Raw genomic sequence first — 19,184 nt, forward strand, 5'->3', positions numbered from 1 at the left:
CCTACATCGTGATGAAAATTTTCCGAACTATGAAAATTCCTTTCACTTGTTTCTACAGAGCAATAAAACTTTCCGATTCACAAAAAGTTGTTTTACTTTTTGTTTCAAAATGATGAAAATTTTCCGATTCATAAAAAGTTCTTTAATTTTTTCATATAAGACAGAAAATATTTCGATTCATGAAAATTTGATTAACTTGTTCCTACATACTACTGAAAATTGTCTGAGCCATGAAACTTTTCAGATTCTTTAAACGATCTTTCACTTTTTTACATTTCTGTACATGAATTCAACCAATTTTATGATTGCTGAGAAATTGTTACTTGATTACTGATATTTTTAGAACGGAAAATTTTCCGAAATGGAAAATTTTCCATTATATTTAACTCCACATAGAGCTACAAAATTTAATTTCTGTAGAAGAAAGTTAGTTAGCAACACATTATAATTTACCAATTAGCTTTCGGGAACCGGACAATTTTCTAATATTTCAAGCTGGGAAGTAAAATTTTACAGTGTTTCTCTCTCTCACTTTCTCTGCGAGCTCATTAGTTGCTAAGCGGTTAGCATACTCGTCTTTGAAATGAAGGCCTGGCTTCGATTCCTAGCGGGAGCTCATGTAGTTCGGATTCCACGTTAATCAGTTGGTCCCGTCTTATATAGTGTCGCTGCTGAAAGGGAAGTTAAACTCAACATCAACTCAATTCATCTTCTTTCTCTCTCTGTTTCTCTCTCTCTGTGTGTATGTGTATGCAAAGTGCAGAGAACATACATCGAGTTCATCGAGTACAAATATCCCATTCGAGTACAAATATCGTCATTATCTCTAATACCTTTTTATATATAATAATGGTAGTTTTACAATACAAATATCTGCTCTAAGATGTTCATTATCCAAATTCCAATATTGAAATTATGATTTAAGAGTATTAAACATAATAAAATTACAGAATTTTTTCTTATCTTCTGTTGCAAAAATTATCTTCATAAGGAAATTTTATGTAGATATTTCATTATATAGGCAGGCCTACATGTGAAGAAATAGCGGAATATTCTGGTTACGAAATTGATAAATTCACAAAAGTTTCTTTTCTATTTCTTGATATATTTTAAATATTGGAATGGGATATTTGTTTTCTACGAACTCGATGTATGTTCCCTTCACTTTACACACACACAGAGAGAAAGAGAAACACTGTATATTTTTACTTCCCAACTTGAAATATTGGAAAATTTTCTGATTTCCGAAAGCTAATTGGAAAATGATAATTTGTTACTATCTAACTTTTCTCTACAGGAATTGTATTTTATAGCTGAATGTGCAGTTAATTATATTGGAAAATTTTCCACCTAACATCACTATACATAATTTCCAAAACTGTCAGGATTATGAAAAGTCTTTTCACTTGTTTCTACATCGTGATGAAAATTTTCCGATTCATGAAAATTCCTTTCACTTGTTTCTACAGAGAAATAAAACTTTCCGATTCACAAAAAGTTGTTTTACTTGTTGCTTGAAAATGATGAAAATTTTCCGACTCACAAGAAGTTCTTCAATTTTTTCATACAAGACACAAAATATTTCAATTGATGAAAAATTTTTTCACTTGTTTCTACATAGTATTGAAAATTGTCTGAGCCATGAAAATTTTCAGATTCTTTAAACGACCTTTCACTTTTTAACATTTCTATACATGAAATCAATCAATTTTATGAATACTGAAGAATTATTTGATCACTGATATTTGTTAAAAACGGGAAATTTTCCGAAAAAATATAGAAGAAAATTTTCCACTTCACATCACGGCTAAACAATGACGTAGAAATAAGTCGAGTATGTTTTTATGAATCGGAAAATTTTCCGTTTCAAAATTTTCCGGAGAATTTTCATCAATACAGGACAGACAATTTTTCGATTCATGAAAAATTGTTTCACTTGTTCCTACATAGTACTGAAAATTGTCTGAGTCATGAAAATTTTCAGTTTCTTTAAACGACCTTTCACTTTTTAACATTTCTATACATGAATTCAATCAATTTTATGAATACTGAGGAATTATTATTTGATCACATATATTAAGAACGGAAAATTTTCCGGAAAAATATAGAAGAAAATTTTCCACCTTACATCACGGCTAAACAATGATATAGGAATAAGTGGAGTATGTTTTTAAGAATCCGAAAATTTTCATCACTGGTTAGCAGTCACTATTCAGATGATTGTGTACATTTTTCCCACCACACACAAATTATGGCATTTTCATACGCAAAAGCTAAATATTAATAAATCGTGTGTGCAGAAGATATAGTTACGTATTATCCAGTACTAAGAAAAGAAAAATAAGAGTTGAGTGCAAACGTGAAAGCATCAATGCAAACTACAAAGTTTTACTAAAGAAAGATTTATTTTAAGGGAAACTTACTGTATAATGTTGTCGGCATATATTGCTGTTGTTGACCGATAAACACAATCTGAAGGTGGGCCTTTATTATTAACACCAACAAAAATAAAGTTTAAGCGGTACTACATGATTTTTCTCAGAATATACTCGCTTTTTTTCATAACCCCTGTCCCATTGCAGCGGTTTAACATTGTTTTTTCAATGCAACGGCATAACTTTGTTTTCCTCTCCCACTCAGCCGGCTTAACTTTGAATTCCTCTCCTACTCAGTTGGCATGCGTTTGATCTCCCCTCCCACTCAGGCGGCTTAACATTGAATTCTTCTCCCACTCAGTCGGCATGCCTTTGATCTCCCCTCCCACTGAGCCGGCTTAGCTTTGAATTCCTCTCCTACTCAGTCGGCATGCCTTTGATCTCCCCTCCCACTCAGTCAGCATAACTTTAATTTAATCTTTCACTCAGGCAGCATTCCTTTGGTATCCCCTCCCATTGAAAGGCATAACTTTGCTTTTATTTTTAACTCAGGCGATATAACTTCGAATTCTTCCCCCACTCAGTCTGCATGCCTTTGATCTCCCCTCCCACTGCAGGCGGCATGACTTCGATTTCCTCCCCTTTCGTTTCTTTCTAAATCATGTTGAAACGTGTCTTCAACACTTTATATTTGTGTGACGTCATAGTTTGTAATATATATATACTGTATTGTTGTACAATTATAATCAATTGAATGCTGACGAGGTTACTTGTATGAGTTAATTTCATTACTTCCTCAAATTTAAATTATTCCATATTATTTAAACAATTTAGTATTGCACATAAGAAAATATTGAAAGTTAAGTCATCACATAAGAAGAAATTATTGTTACACAAGACAAAACAAGAATATATTGAAGTCGAAGTGATTGTATTAGCAGACATAGACAAACACCAAATTATTATTATATTCATTTTAAGAAGAAACTCAATTCCTGATTACAGATGGAGCTCTTGAACTTAGAATTCAATGTGATGGACGAAGAAGTATTGAAGAGTCTTCATAATGCTGAAAGAGTCCTGGCAGCACGGGAGAAGAATGTAAAACTCCAACGTGAGGGCCATAGAGGAAGTGAAAGGTGTGAGTATTTGCTCTCATTATTACACCAGTATTTTGCCTCTAATGAACACACAGTTTTGAATACATGTCTTTCTCTGCAGATGTGTTTCTGTAGGTGTATTCTATAGGATTTTGCAGAGGGGAGAACATTTATCATTTACCGCACGAGAGGTTTATTCATCATTTTCATAGAGAAGGGCAACTTGATAGAGTAAATGATAGAGAGGTACCTTAATCTTATCAGTATGGCTCGCCTTTTGTTTTGTCAGTATGGCTCAACGTAATGTTGCAGCGTAATCATTGTCTAACAATTCGGTAGTTAATACCGCCCAAGGAAATTAAAACTTGGGTAATATGATGGATGGCAGAATGATTGTTCATGATGCTGAACAAACAAATTCTTCAAAATTCCGTCGATAATAATGATGATTATATGGAGATACTGGGAATGTTTTAGAAGAAGAGTTTGGTATCGATGCAGTTGCAACTGCTCAAATAATTCAAGGGGTAAATCCTGTAAACAATGTTCATCCAGATCTGCAATGTAGACGGGATACTATTGGCTACGGATCAGTATCTCCACAAGCAGGACCATCTCATGGATATGTGCCGCAAAGGCGCGGCCAAGTTCGGCACAAACAATTTAAAAAATCAGACGATGGTAACTTTGAAATCGTAAGAGACAGCACATAAGATTTCACGAATTTTAATCTTCGTGGAAGAGAAATCGCTGTTCGTCCTACCGGTGAACACAATATACAAAATCCGAAAGGAAATCCGAAACGAGGTTCTCGCTGACGCCCGAGCACAGGATTACGTTGGTCTCTGCATCGATAGCTCTAACAGCAGAAACAAAACCAGCGTATTTCTCATGGAGAAGGAAGAGCGATTTAAGTGCTGAGGTCATTTTAAATTCATTGGAAAATATACTAAATTCCAATAAAGAATTTTTGATAGGAAATGAACTACAATTTTGGTTTCATATAGTTAAAAGCCTAAGCGGGCAAGGTATATCAAAAAGATGTAATTCCGCCCGTTATGAAGATATGGAAAAAGTTCTCAACCGCCATATTTTTATATTAACGAATCTGACATGCTTTGCCTGCCATAGAGTATTGTCTGGTATTTAGAGAAATATGAATAAAGTCAATTTACAGTAAATAATTTGAAACGAGACAATGATAAAATTTGGAATAGCAGAGCAGAACAACTTTGTATGGATGCAAATGTTAATGTTAAAGCAAAAATGGTTGCGATTTAAGTGATCTTTATTCTTTTCAGAAATATTTTTCAGGAAAATATCAAATTGTTGCTTATGAAAGAGATGAATCCGCTAATGAACGTAACTATAACGTACTTGTCCCTGAAACTCCTGCTCCAAAACAAATGTATATTTGTATGAAAGAGATGTTACAGTTGGCCATTTCGCACCAATTAATACAATTTCAAAATATTGTACGAAGTGTTTGGAAGCATACAACGAACAATTAAGTAATCATAAGTGCGAACTGCGGTGTTCGGATTCCAATAATCAGCATTATACAAATCCAACATTACGAAAAATCAAGTTTCATGCATGTAATAGAAAGTTTACTGAGAGTGAATACTTTAATAATCATTTGGCGCGCAATAAAGCTGGCTCTAGTGTATGTTATTATGTAAAGGTTTGTCTCGACTGTAATCGCATGACTGATAGTAGACTTCGAATAGTTGCACATAAGTGTGGTAAATATTTTTGTGCCACGTGTAAGGTTCATGTAGAACCTAATCATCAATGCTTTGTGCAAAAATTGAAGCCTACACATATCAAAAGGTTTATGTACATTGCATATGATATTGAAACGATGTTAATGCCGGAAGATGAGAATGGTGAGAGAAAACATGAAATAGCCTTGATTTGTAGCAGACAATCATGTTCATAGTGTATGAGTAAATCTTTGGATGATCCCTGCAACTTTTGTGGTGATAAAAATGGAAATCGATCGTTTTCTTTTAAGACAATGGATGACTTCATTAAAATCGTTTTAATGGCGCGTCCAGTGTTTCAGCGGATAGTAGTTTTAGCCATAACTCTAGCACATTTGAGGTATTTTCTGCCTAAGAAATCTAATTGAGAAGCAACATATTATTCCTGATGTTTTGATACAGGGTCAAAAATATTTTGTATGAATATTGCAAATAGATTCTTCTTCAGTGACACGTATTTGTTCCTTGGAATTAAATTATCAAAGACACCTAAAACTTTAGGCCTGTCTGGATATTTGAATAAGAGAGAATTCCCATATTTATTTAACACTGGAAAATCAAAATTATCTAGGTCCGGTTCCCGCTATTTAATATTTTGACCCTGATTCGTGAAGCACGGAAGAAAGACTACAACTAATCGCCTGGCACCAAGAACGTGCTGCAAGTGGCGAGGAGTATGATCTCCAAAAGAAAATGTTGGCTTATTGTGAAAATGATGTTAGAAATCTTACAGAAGCTGTCATCAAATTTAATATCATAAAAGAGAAGACGAACGGTCTCCGATGTTTTATTACTTGCTCAACGATTGCAGGGTTAAGTATGAAAACGTATCGTACCCTGTAATTACCGGAGAATACCATTGCAGTAATTCCCCCAAAGGTATTTCAAGATAATCAGCGACAAAGTGCGAAAGCACTCTTGTGGTTAAAATATGTTGAACATCAACTTGGAACGTATATTCAGTACTGCAGTACTGGCCCAGAGGTACGCTTCAGTAAATATAGGGTTGACGGATATTATCCAAGTACGAATGCAGCGTATGAATTTTATGGCTGTAATTTCCACGGGTGCGTTTCATGTATTCCTAACACCCGTGATGAAATCATTCATGGTTCTCAGGATCCTTGCAATACGTATGCAAGACGGTACGAACAAACCATGACTCGTAGAGAATACATTCAAAATCTTGGTGTAAAGTTACACGAGATCTGGGAATGTACTTGGGACAATATGGTGACGACATAAAGGTTTACAAAAGTTCATTAAAGAACATTGTACACATCTAGCGGATCCGATTGTTCCAAGAATGGCGTATCAAGGTGGTCGTAGTGAAGTCTTTCGATCATGTTAATTGTAAGGATAATGAGACTATCCGTAATTTCGATATTACATCTCTGTATCCTTTTGTAATGGCACGTAGACCAATGCCGATTGGAATGCCTAAGATTCACAGGGGGACGGATTTTCCAAAAGTAGAAAATACTCATGGGTTAGTGAAATGTAACATCATGCCTCCAAAAGATTTGTATTTTCCTATTCTCCCATATGTGGCAAGTGGACGCTTACTTTTTAGACTGTCGGACATGTATGGAAGAATAACGAAATGAAGTTGTAGGGTAATGTACACATGAAGAAAGGGGTCGCGCAATAACAAGTACATTATGTACTCCAGAGCTACACCTTGTTCTTGAAAAAAGTTATAAGATATTCATGAAAATTGGGAGTTCGAACTCATGGATCCTGAAGGAGAGAATTCAGGTGGTCTGTTCGGGAATTACGTGAACTCATTTCTTCAAATGAAGCAGGAAGACTCAGGTTTTCCTGCATCATTCCAAACTGAAGAAGACAAAAATATCGATGAATATTATGCCCATGAAGGCATTAAATTAATTTATGATAATATACGGAAGAACCCGGGATTGCGCGCTACAGCGAAATTATATCTTAATTTGCTGTATGGAAAATGGGGTCAGCGCCCGGACACGATGCAGTGTGCAACCTTCAACAACTCAGCAGAGTTTCTTAGGTACCTTTCATCGGCAAGATATGAAGTTCATTCAGTGATTCCAGTCGGTGATAGGCATTTACTAATGAACTACCAAGACTTGGAAAATGATAACACCCCGTTAGGATTTTCCAATGTCGTCTTGGCTGCATTTATTACTTCGTGGGCCAGACTTAAACTTTATGGACCTTCTGACTGCTGTAGGACCTAAACGTGCACTTTACTCTGATACTGACAGTATTATGTTTTTACAGCGAAAGGATGAGGAACCCGTGTTACAGTTAGGTAATTATTTTGAGGATTTACCAGATGAAGTAGATGAGGGATGGGAATTTATCACTCTGATAGCTTTAGGACCCTAAAACTATTGTATGAGGCACATTTACAAAATTCGAGGAACAACACTGAGCCATAGAACCTCTGAAAAAATTAATTTTGAGTGCTTCTATGCGTTAGTGCGAGAAGAAATCGAATCTGTAGTGATTGAAAATCCTACAAATATTATGGGAAAACGTGGGTTACGAATCATTTCAAGACGAGAAACCAAAACACACCGTATGATTAACAAAAAAAGCAACGAATTGATGACGAAGACGATATTCTTTTACATGACATACAATAGACTAGAACTATACCATACGGTTACCAAGAGACAATGTTTGACCCACGAACGCCAAATGCGAATGAATGTGTGCGTGCTACTTTGTTTGCTATGCAAACTTGTTAAAATTCATATTGAAGGTCAGTAAAAATTATGTTTCGTATAAACAAAACAATTCGTCATTTCAAGCTTTAATATTCTTGTCATTTTTAATAGTCTAGTCATCTCAAGCTTTAATATTCTAGTCATTTTAATTTTGTTGAATGAGTGAGTGAGTGTGTGAATGTATAAAAGGTGAGCTTTCTGTTCCATGCATTCATTTGATAACGAGATGTTAAAGTTTAATAATCCCTCTACCATTTTAATTGCTGGTCCTTCAAGGGCTGGTAAAACTTGTTTTGTAAATCGTTTACTTAATGAACGTGAACATATGTTTACTACAACATTAATTACAAACCATGAAATAGTATGGTTTATGGTGCAGTAATACCACACTTAGATCCCGTGCAAATATTCGTTTCGTAGAGGGAATTCCAGATATGAATATTTTTCACATTGAAGGAAATTCATTATTAATATTAGATGATTTAGTGTCTGACACCAATGGTGATGTTGCAAATTAATTTACAAAATATACTCATTATAAAAAATAACTGTAATATTTATGGTACAAAACTTATTTCCAAAAGGAAAATATGCACGTGATATTAGTTTAAATGCACATTATATTATAGTATTTAAAAATCCACGTGATAAAATACAAATTCAATATTCAGCTAGACAAATCATGCCACGACAAAGTAAACATATCGTTGATGTATTTGATGAAGTACAAGTTCGCCCCATATTTATTTATTATTTGATTTAACACAGAAAGCAAATGATGCGTTACGAACACGTACAAATATATTTCCCGATGAAACAATGTACGTGTACACAAAAGTAAAAGACGAGGAAATCATAGTTTATGTTTAGTTGCAATAAAGATGTTGAAGGTGAAACAACACTTTAGCACACTCCGTGCTCTGTGTAAATGTAAAGCAGCAAAACGTAAACATATTCTGAAAAATGCTTCAGGTGATTCAATACGAACCATTTCACAAGTTGCTAAAAATACAATAAAAGGGAACATTCCTTTAAATTCTCGTCAGAAGCAACGGTTACGTAGACATAAAAAGATCTTGCGAGATATTTCTCAACAATGTACAGTATTAAACAAGAAAAGGAAGATATTACTTCAAAAAGGTACCGCGTTCTTACTGATGTTACTACGTCTAATTCTGGGAGCGGTAGCAAGTAGTATTTTTGGAAGATAAAAATCATATCAGAGTTACGTAAAATGATTTTAGTTCCTGAGAATGCAATGCATCAATTTCAATCAAATGCTAAGTCTATGGAAACACATCAATCGCGATTAGATTAAGAAATGAGTAGTATTTTACTATGTCGTGATCTTAGTGTTGTATCAGCAAGCATTACATCAATATTTACAATATTCATCTACACAAAAACCTGTTACATTACCTATTGTTGAAAAAGAAGTTCACGAATCATCGTCATCACCTGAAGAAAAGAATTATTCTATTTTACCTGTTGTATCGGACATTTTACAATCAGTACCGAAAACGCATCGAAGGAAAACAGATCTATAAATAAAAGAATTAATAAATTCAAATAAAATAGATTGGGATCAATCAGGAACAGTGAAGATACTTGGTAAACAAATTTCAGGTTCAAATATTATAGATTTAGTGAATGATCTTGTTCGTATGCGAAAATATTCAAGACAACTAGTAGGAATTCAAGAGTTTAAATTTTTTAGAACAACTTAATATTCACAAAGAATTTATTTCTACTCCTGTGACAAACCTAAAGTCATTGCTAGTAAAATACGTATCCCAGATTTTTAAAAGGTTGGAAAGAATATAAAATGTAATAAAAATGAGTTATCAAAAATATATTATGGTTATTCAAATCCTGCTTCTTTATCTAGTACAAAAATATTACAACGTAAAACTAAATTATCACAAAGAAAATAAAAGAATGGTTAGTATCACAATACACGTATACATTGCATGCACCAGCACGAAAAGTTTTCGAGCGAAAGAAATATTATGTTAGTGCACCGAATGAAACATTACAGATGGATTTAGCAGATATGCAAAGTATTGCAAAGTATAATAATAATTATAAATATATTTTATGTTGTATTGATATTTTCTCGCGGAATGCGTATTGCGTTCCATTAAAAACTAAAAAGGGTCCTGAAATGGTTAAAGCAATCACAAAAATCAATTTTAAACAGTTAAAATTTATCCATGGTTCATGTACAAAGATATTTATGTGGTGAATTTTATAATTAACATATAAAACGTTTATTTCAAGAAAATGAAATTAATCATTATAGTGTGCATTCGGAAATTAAGTGTGCATTAGCAAAACGTTTTATACGAACATTAAAAGAAAACTTGTATCGATACTTTACAGCAAAAATACCTATCGTTATGTTGATGTTCTCGATAAAATTGTACATAACTATAATCATTCGTATCACAGAAATATTAAAATGGCTCCTGCAGAAGTAGATGATTCAAACATTTATCAAGTATGGAATACATTATATGGAACGTCAACCGCGAAAAAGTAATTAGCATGTAAATTCCATCCGGGTGATTATGTACGTGTCAGTAAATACAAACATAAGTTAGAAAAAGGATATTTACCAAAATGGTCACAAGAAATATTTGTTGTAGATCATTGTATTAAATCGAACCCAGTAACGTATAAATTAAAAGATTGGAATGGTGATGAAATTAAAGGAATATTTTTATGCACAAGAATTACAAAAAATAATAATTAACTCGAACAAAAATAATTTAATTGAAAAAGTACTTAAACGAAGAAAGGGCTGGATTTATGTAAAGTGGTTAGGATATCCATCAAGTGTGAATTTATGGATTAAAGCAAAAGCTGTTCAGTCTTCAAACTGAATTCAACATTTAAATACGAATTTTACATTACTCTTTTTTCAAATGCAAGTAGTAAACTTTTTGATACTACAACATCTTATAGGGTAAAACTTGCACAACCTATTGGTTTAAGGGATCGTGAATGGGGTGTTGCATTAACACAAATTAATATTCCTTGGAGTTTTTATAATGTAGGTGAAAAGGTAAAAATTATCATAAATACTGTCATTGACGGTAAACATGAACGCGAAATTAATATCATTTCAGGATATTATTCTTCTGTAAAAAGTATTTTAGATATGATATCTGAAAATGTTCGTATGATAAGACATCTTAAAAATAAAAATTAAGTATTTATACCAGATATTTTAAAACCATCCGATCAATGTATGATTGGTATTACAATAGGATTGCAACACATTTTAGGGTTTATTAATGAACATTCAACATATTTTCTCCTGTTGTATACTTAAAGCCACCAAACACACAAGAAAGAATACTGCCAGGTGAAAAATTCCCGTGCAATTTAGATTATAATATTCCAACTGAAGTAAATGTTTGTGTGGATGTTCTAAAACAACAAGACGTTGGACCTTTACTTCGAAAACTTAATGTTTATGATGAAGAGCATGCACATATCAAATGTTTTCTGTTTCACACACCACATTATATTAAAGTAGAGAAAAAGTATTACAGGATAGAAGTAAACTTAAAAGATGAAAACGGGCAAAAACTATCATTTCATTTTGGAACTTCAAACTTAACACTACACTTTAAGCAAAAATGATTTCTGATAGTATTGATGATAGGTTTTACATTACACTCGTTTCAAACCTCAGTTCTGATGTATATCCTGAAAATACTCCATCACATTTTATTAATCAATTAAATAATACTATACGATTATCTGAATCTGATTGGTGTGTTGGTTTAAGTGAAACACATTTTCCACTAACATGTCATAATGTTATCGATAATTAAAATGTTTGGTTTACATTAAAAGATGGAGAACCTCAAAAAGGTAAAATTACATCGGAATATTATCCTACCGCGTACCATTTAATCGAAGAATTAAATAAAGTTTCCAAATTCATAAGATCTAATGTGTCAAATAGAGTATTCGTAGATTGTGATCAACGTGTTAAATCACTTACGTTGTCACCAACATTGTCTTTACAATTAGGATTTCCGGAAAATTAAGGTCTTGTTTTACATAAACGTCGATTTAAACAACCTTACGTTGATATTGGTTATCCACATCAAATTTTTGTGTATAGTGATATTGTACAATATCAATATTTAGGTGATACGAAAGTCCCATTACTACGCATTGCAATAATTTGCAATATGAACTACAGAAAAGTGCAAACAATTACATTTCAATTTATTCATTATTTACCAGTTTCAAAATTTTGTTATAACAATATCAAAGTACTACTAAAAGGCCATTAAGGGCGAAATTTGCCGTTTCTTTCCAGGACATTGACGGTAACGCTTCATTTTAAACGCGCTGCTCCTAAATAAATAAAAAACGAAATCTAGACGTATATGTTATCAACGTGGTCGTGGAATATCTTATTTTTCAGGACCAGTTTAGCAACGTGGACACGGTATCAGGAGTTTCTTTCAGGGTTTATCAAGTATTGCATTACCGTTTCTTAAACAAGGTGCCAAAGCATTAGGTCGCCAAGCATTACAAACAGGTATACAAGTTGCAGATGATGTATTAGAAAACCGTCCAATAAAAGGATCCGTTCGTGCACGTGTAAAAGAGGCTGGTGAAACATTAAAGACAAAAGCTGTTAATAAAGTTGGTCAGTTACTATCTGGTAGCGGTAAGAGACGGCCACGAAAACTTAAAGCTCCTGTAATACGTATTGGACCACAAATCAAACGTAAACGTTCTCGTACTGTTAAACGTAAAACAAAAAGGAGGAAGACTAAAGATATATTTTCATAATGGCTTTACTTAATTCAAATAGCCATGTATGTTGTACTTCGGAATTTGACTTATTTTCCGTTCCAATGACACAAACTGCTATAGAAGCAACTTCTCATGTGTAATATAGTCCTATTTCTAGACTAACTTCGGAAGGACCTGTTGAATTTGTATTCCTGGTGAATGTGGAAGGCATTTTTGCACTGCGTATGCAAATTATTTTATATTTAAATCATATCGTTTTAATATAATTTGCATATCAATATGTTAATTTCCAATAAACATTAATATTTAAATATTTAATTTTTTTGGAAAATATATGTGTCTATAAAAGGATCATACAGTAATAAAAGTAACTCTGTTTTTGGAAAGTACCGCGAAGTATATATTTATTCCATTTCCGACACGCCCCTAGTATTTGTTTTAAAACTTCTTTCAGTCGCTTAACAAAAACTATATCTCTGGTATTGGTGAGTTTGATCCGTCAACCTGCTTGAGAGCGGATGACTGGAAACTGCCGCACAACTCAATTTTTGTTTTTTTTTAAGAATACAACTCCACATCTCATAAGAAAATAATTGTGTATATATAACTATTCATATTTATACTTTGTGTAGTCCATGGGACGTAAAATTTAAACATTTCATTTCTTTTTCTTATATTTTGTGTATTTTAAGAAATCATTTTCTTATATTAGTTAAACTTGTGAACTGTCCAATTTTAAACCGCTTGCTTGTTATAAGAAGCAAGAGAACCCTCAGCAAAACGATCCCTTGCCTTTCTAAATGGAGATGGACAAAAAGGGAGAGTTGAAAGGACACCAACCTTGAAGAGGTCTGGACATTCCAAAGAAAAGAACGAGGGTGAGAAAAAAGCGAGTGACAGCGGGGAGCAAAGGGGAGTGATGGTCAGTTTTCCGCATTTGGGACAGGACAGTTCGTTTTCGTCTCTCTCTAGAGGAGAAGTGTTTTGTGTGTTGACTTGAACAGTGTCTTTACTAACAATGGTTGCTCAATTCAGAATTACGGGAAAAGAAATTGTTTTCAGTTTTGTTAGTTTCCTGATAAAATAATGTGAGACAGAACGAACATTACTGCGAACTCAACATTAAATGTGCATCTATAATGATGTCAGTATCCAACAGCAAGTTTTGACTCCGTTTTTTTACTTTTTTAAGAGGAAGTTTTTTTTAAAGTTTCTTCAATCTCCTCAGTGCCAAATAGACACACGATGTAAGAACTTTGGAAGTGCTTCGGCTCACTATTGTAGCATTACAGTAAAACAGGCGAGAAGGACTTGTTAGAAGCCTGAATGCTACTATTGAGGATCTTCATATGAAGACCAGTTCATCGTTATCTGCAACCACAAGGAACAGTGACTTGGTGCAATTTATCATAAAATGAAGAAGTGAAGTAACATTGTTATGACTACTCAAAATCTACAGTGAAATCTAGGTGAAATTTACAGCGCTGAACTATATATATATATATATATATATATATATATATATATATATATATATATATATATATATATATATATATATAATACTTTTTTTAAAAAAATCTCGCTTAAAAAAACTCAAAACTAAAAAAATCTTTTTATATCTCAAATATAACCGTCACGTTATATATAAATATATCGGGTAGTGTGCAAGTGGTAGTGTTTTAAAATAAATATCTCATCATTCTAATAGATATGGAGTTGTTGTCTTTTAGCTGTTTGTTTCATCAGTATTGGTGAGTACCAGATTTGCTTATCTGTTCTTTTTCAGGTTGATGGAGTCTGGTTTCATCGATGCCAGATATTTCAAAATCTTATGGTAATCACACAGAAGCATATATTCTTTGATACATAAAGGTGGCAGATATAAGTCATAAGTCCACGTGTCAAGGAAAGTCTGAAAGGGGTACCAGACTTTAAACATGGAGCTCACGCTTCCAGGAATGTAAAAAGTAAACAGTTTTTTTTTGCTCTACCGGCTAATTTTCGAAATTTTGTTTTTTTTTAATATTATTTGGAAGTAAAGTAACTATTATTTAATTTAAATATATATACATTCCTGAAGGTAAAGGTGTTAGGAAAGAAATTTACATATGTTTGCATATAAATTCTTTCCCCTCTTCCTGTGCCACACACCTTTACGAGGTCGGACACCTAGCGTGTTAGAAAATAATTACGCTGGCTGATGTCCCACCACAAAATAAATTGACTTCCCAGCGTAAGGGCAAATACTACGCTTCTGTGCATAGTTATTTTACGCAAATTTGGCACATCAACGTAGTGGCAATGATTATGCTTCAGAATAAAACGCGTGAGTAGTGAGTGTGATTACCAGTAGATTCGTGTAAATTTGTTGCTTATTTTTTTTCCAGTAAAATTACTTTCCAAAAACATTGATTGCTATTATAAATGTGTTTTTATTATGTTATATATGTGTCAACTAATAGTATTGGTGTGAAAAGAAAAGACGTTTCATAGTTCAAGGGGGGAGACAAATTTAGAGAAATTATATTGTTGAGAAAATTTTAGAGAATTTTTATTTAGAGAAAATCACTATTACATTAGGAATTGATGGTCATTACAAGATTAAAAGCAAGAAGAATGGAAAAGCATATGAATTTAAATGATGAGGAATCTTCATCATTCCTTATGGATGATGTAATAGAAGATAGGATAGAAGAAGAGATAGGAAATACTAATGTAGAAAGCAGTAGTAACATGGAGGGTAATACGTCAAAAACAGATAAAGTAGACGATACAGTTAGTGATCATATTGACTCAGTACTAGAATTCCTGAAGAAAATGCAACAGGAATTGAACAGCAAAATAGACAGGTCACAGCTTGAGATACAGCAAGAAATGAAGAACACACATGTAGAGATTAGAAAGGAAGTGCAGGAATGAGGGACGAAGTTAGATCAAACGTATCAAGAGTTGGATAATAAAATTTCGGAACTGAATTCGAAAGTATTAAACAATAGCGTAGAAGTAATAAATACTAGACGTGACTTAGAGAATGGGTATAAAGAGTTGGAAAGTAGGCTCAACAGATCATTAGAGAGTACAAAAAAACAGATTCGTAATGATCTTGAACTTACTGCATGTCAATTAAACGGAGCGTTAGGCGAGGTAACCGGAAATCTTGACAGCACGGACAAAATTATCGAGGAAATTAAAATAGATGTAGGCACTAAATTGGCTAGTCTAGAGGAGAAGAATCAAAGTGTATTAAATCAAGTAGAGAGAAATAGGGCAGATGTAGACGAAAAACTTACGAACATTACGTCAGTGCAAGCAAATGTAACCGAACAGTTACGCAAGAACATTGAAAGTGTAAATACACGAGTAAATGAGAAGATGGAAGCAATAGAAGAAATGATTTCTTCTAGATTAAACTTGGAATCAAATCACGGAGAATCAGTATCCAACACAGGCATTCCACTAGAACAGTCTTTACCATCGTGTACTCAAACTGTATCGAATGCAATAGTTTCGCCTGCCATTATGCAACCTGGAACATCCGTGTCAAATGTTGATAGTCAATCAACACAACTAGCAACAGCGATCAATTCTTTTATTCATCGGGATCTGAGCTTGCCTAGTTATCGAGGCACTGAAGATGAAACAGACACTTATAATTTTCTTCTCGATCTTGATAATTATTTTGCTCTAACTGGGGTACCTAATGAAGCAAGGTTAGCTTTCATAAGTCGAACTCTGAAAGGTCAAGCCTTGCAATGGTTCAAAGTGATGTGTCCCAAAATATCCACATATTCCCAATTTGTAACACTGTTTCGTAGACATACTTGAGCCAAGAACGGTTGGCTACACTGCGGGCGAATCTTTTGAGTAGTCACTTTGACCCAAAGATCCATAAAAGTCCCTCCGAATTTTTATTAAACATCCTCCACCAAAATTCTATACTAGACCCGCCTCTTGAAGAATTTTGTTTGTTGAAATTATTGCCCAGAAAGCTGCCACAGTACATTTTTCGAACCGTAATAGCAGCGAAACCGCAAACGCTTACGGAACTATTAGGAGTTGTAAGTGAAGTTCAGTCTTCCGGTTATGAACGAGAAAGATTTCAACAGAGAAGAAGTATTAATATGTTGAATGTCTCAACTGAGAGGGGGAATGTTGCTCGTTCTCGTAGAGCAAACAGGAGGAATCTTCACGCACAAGTTCCTTATAATAGAAATCAAAGGGCTGGGACGGAATATAGGGTAAATAATAATCACCAAAATTCTAGTCCTAACCGCAGTGAGGAAGGTCATTCACCTCGAGCAGAGAGGTACTCTTCGGCTGGAAACCAGCAGAGTAGCCTCAGGACACAACGTGGTTTTAGAAGGGGAAATACATCTCACAATAACCGCAATATGAGCAGACGAGGAAATACATACATTCCAGAAGAACAGATTCACGTGTTGGAAACTTACGATACCAGAGAGACGCAGGGTTGCCAACCACAAAGAAATGTACCCAGTGTACGAGGCAACGCCAGTAATAATCAGTGAAGTTTCCCAGCACACATTGCGGAATCGTTGGATGTAGTACATGTGGATATGACATCTAATATACGTGCGAATAAATCCCTATGTGTGCTCGACAACAGTAATAATTCTTGTAATTTTGAGGATAGAGAAACAAATGTCAAAATTTTAGATTACAGTAGAGAAAATGAGAATAAATGTACAAAATGTGAGGAAATAAAACAAACTGAACATTTCGAAAGTAAGTCTAGCAAAGAATCAAGTACTATTGCATTATTACTAAAAGATGGAAAAACGGTAGAATTAGATAGGAAAGTTTTCCATGAATCAAATGGAATATTTGATAATCTCATGGATACGAAAGACGATCCTGTAGTGAGAAATAATATAGTGACGCTACCTGAGATTAACGTGATAATTTATGGACAATCTGTAAATGTACTACTTGATTCAGGTGCCTCTGTATCAGCAATAAGTAGCAGTCTATGGGACACAATTAAGAGGTGCCAGCCACAACCCGCATTTTTAAAGGCAAATAATATCAAAGTTACATCTGCGTTTGGAAGAAAGATGGCAACACTGCAAGGCCAAACTATGTTGGAAGTATTAATACAAGGGAAGGTATATCAAACTGTAGGACTCATAGTTGAAGGATTAAATAGGGATTTGATACTAGGATCACATTTTTTTTAGAATCGTCAGCTATTTTAGATTATTCCAGAGCGCTACTAATACTCCAGAAGCCCCACTATGTAGAAGTTCATTTTCGGGACCAAGATATACCTAGTGATGATCTAGTCCTTAGACAGTTAGAAGAAACATTATACAGTGGCATTATTAATGAAATAAGTAATAGGGAGAATATAGGAGAAAGAGTAGAAAGTGACAATTCCCAAAGAGTGGAAAAGTGTGTTTCTAGGGCAATGCTATTAGAGAGCAACCCCACACTGAAGTTGGATGCGAGGAAATTCCCAACTTCCACCGAATTGGAACAGAGAGTATTGTCGCCAGATGAATGGCTAAAAATAGAAACAAAAGTCACTGTTGATGATATTTATGATCATGTAAACAGTTGTGAAGGATTAACAGTCACACAGAAGGAGCAATTAGCGTCTCTGTTGATTAAGCACATAGATATTTTTGATGAGAAGCCTGGAACCATTAAAGGGTACGAACATAAAATTGAGTTAACCGATTCTACACCTATAAAATCTAAAATGTACCCATATCCACTGAAGTATCAAAATCAAGTAAGAAATGAGATAAATCGTTGGCTTGCGTGGAAGATCATCAAGAAACATCATTCGGAATATAGCCATCCTTTAATTGTGGTACCAAAGCCTAATGGTAAAATCAGATTATGTATTGACGGTAGGAAATTATCACAGGTCATGAAAGGAGAAACAGATCAACCATTACCACCTTTAGAGATATTGCAATCTCTAGGTGACAAAGAATTCTTCAGTAAGCTAGACATAGTAGAGTTTTTCGCAAACGTAAAAGTTCGTGAGGAAGACCAAAAGTATTTAGGCTTCATGAAGGCCTTTCATACTGTTTCATGAAATTACCTTTTGGTACAAAGACAAGTCTTTCATCTTGTATTAGAGCATTGGACAAAATACTAGGAGACGAAGTGAAACCCTATTGTAATAGTTATGTAGATGATACAATTTTAGCATCTACCAGCTTTGAAGAGCACCTAATTCACATTGATAGAGTACTAACTTTGTTAAAACAAGGTGGCGTAACATTGCGTCTAAAGAAATGTGAATTCGCAAAGTCAAACATTAAAATCCTAGGTTACGAATTGTCAAAAGATGGTATTGGAAAAGACCCTCAGAAAATACAACAAGTAGTAAACTTCCGAGCACCCCGAAATGTAAAAGAGCTGAGAAAATTGATAGGGTATCTAGGCTTTTACATATGTTTTAGTAAC

The 19,184-nt window shown here is 34.0% G+C and overlaps 1 protein-coding gene across 2 annotated transcripts in view; it reads left to right on the forward strand.

The window, feature by feature from the left end:
* The window catches only part of LOC145671234 (uncharacterized), a 193,557-nt gene that overhangs the window by 48,480 nt on the left and 125,893 nt on the right, over positions 1–19,184 (forward strand). For both annotated transcript variants that reach the window (XM_081740132.1, XM_081740133.1), the window contains exon 2: positions 3,381–3,514. In XM_081740132.1, coding sequence (XP_081596258.1) covers positions 3,381–3,514 — 134 coding nt within the window. The remainder of the gene's footprint in view (positions 1–3,380; positions 3,515–19,184) is intronic.

Source organism: Thermobia domestica, chromosome 15 (assembly GCF_964235325.1).
Source record: "Thermobia domestica chromosome 15, izTheDome1.hap1.1, whole genome shotgun sequence".
In the NCBI taxonomy this organism is placed as follows: domain Eukaryota; kingdom Metazoa; phylum Arthropoda; class Insecta; order Zygentoma; family Lepismatidae; genus Thermobia; species Thermobia domestica.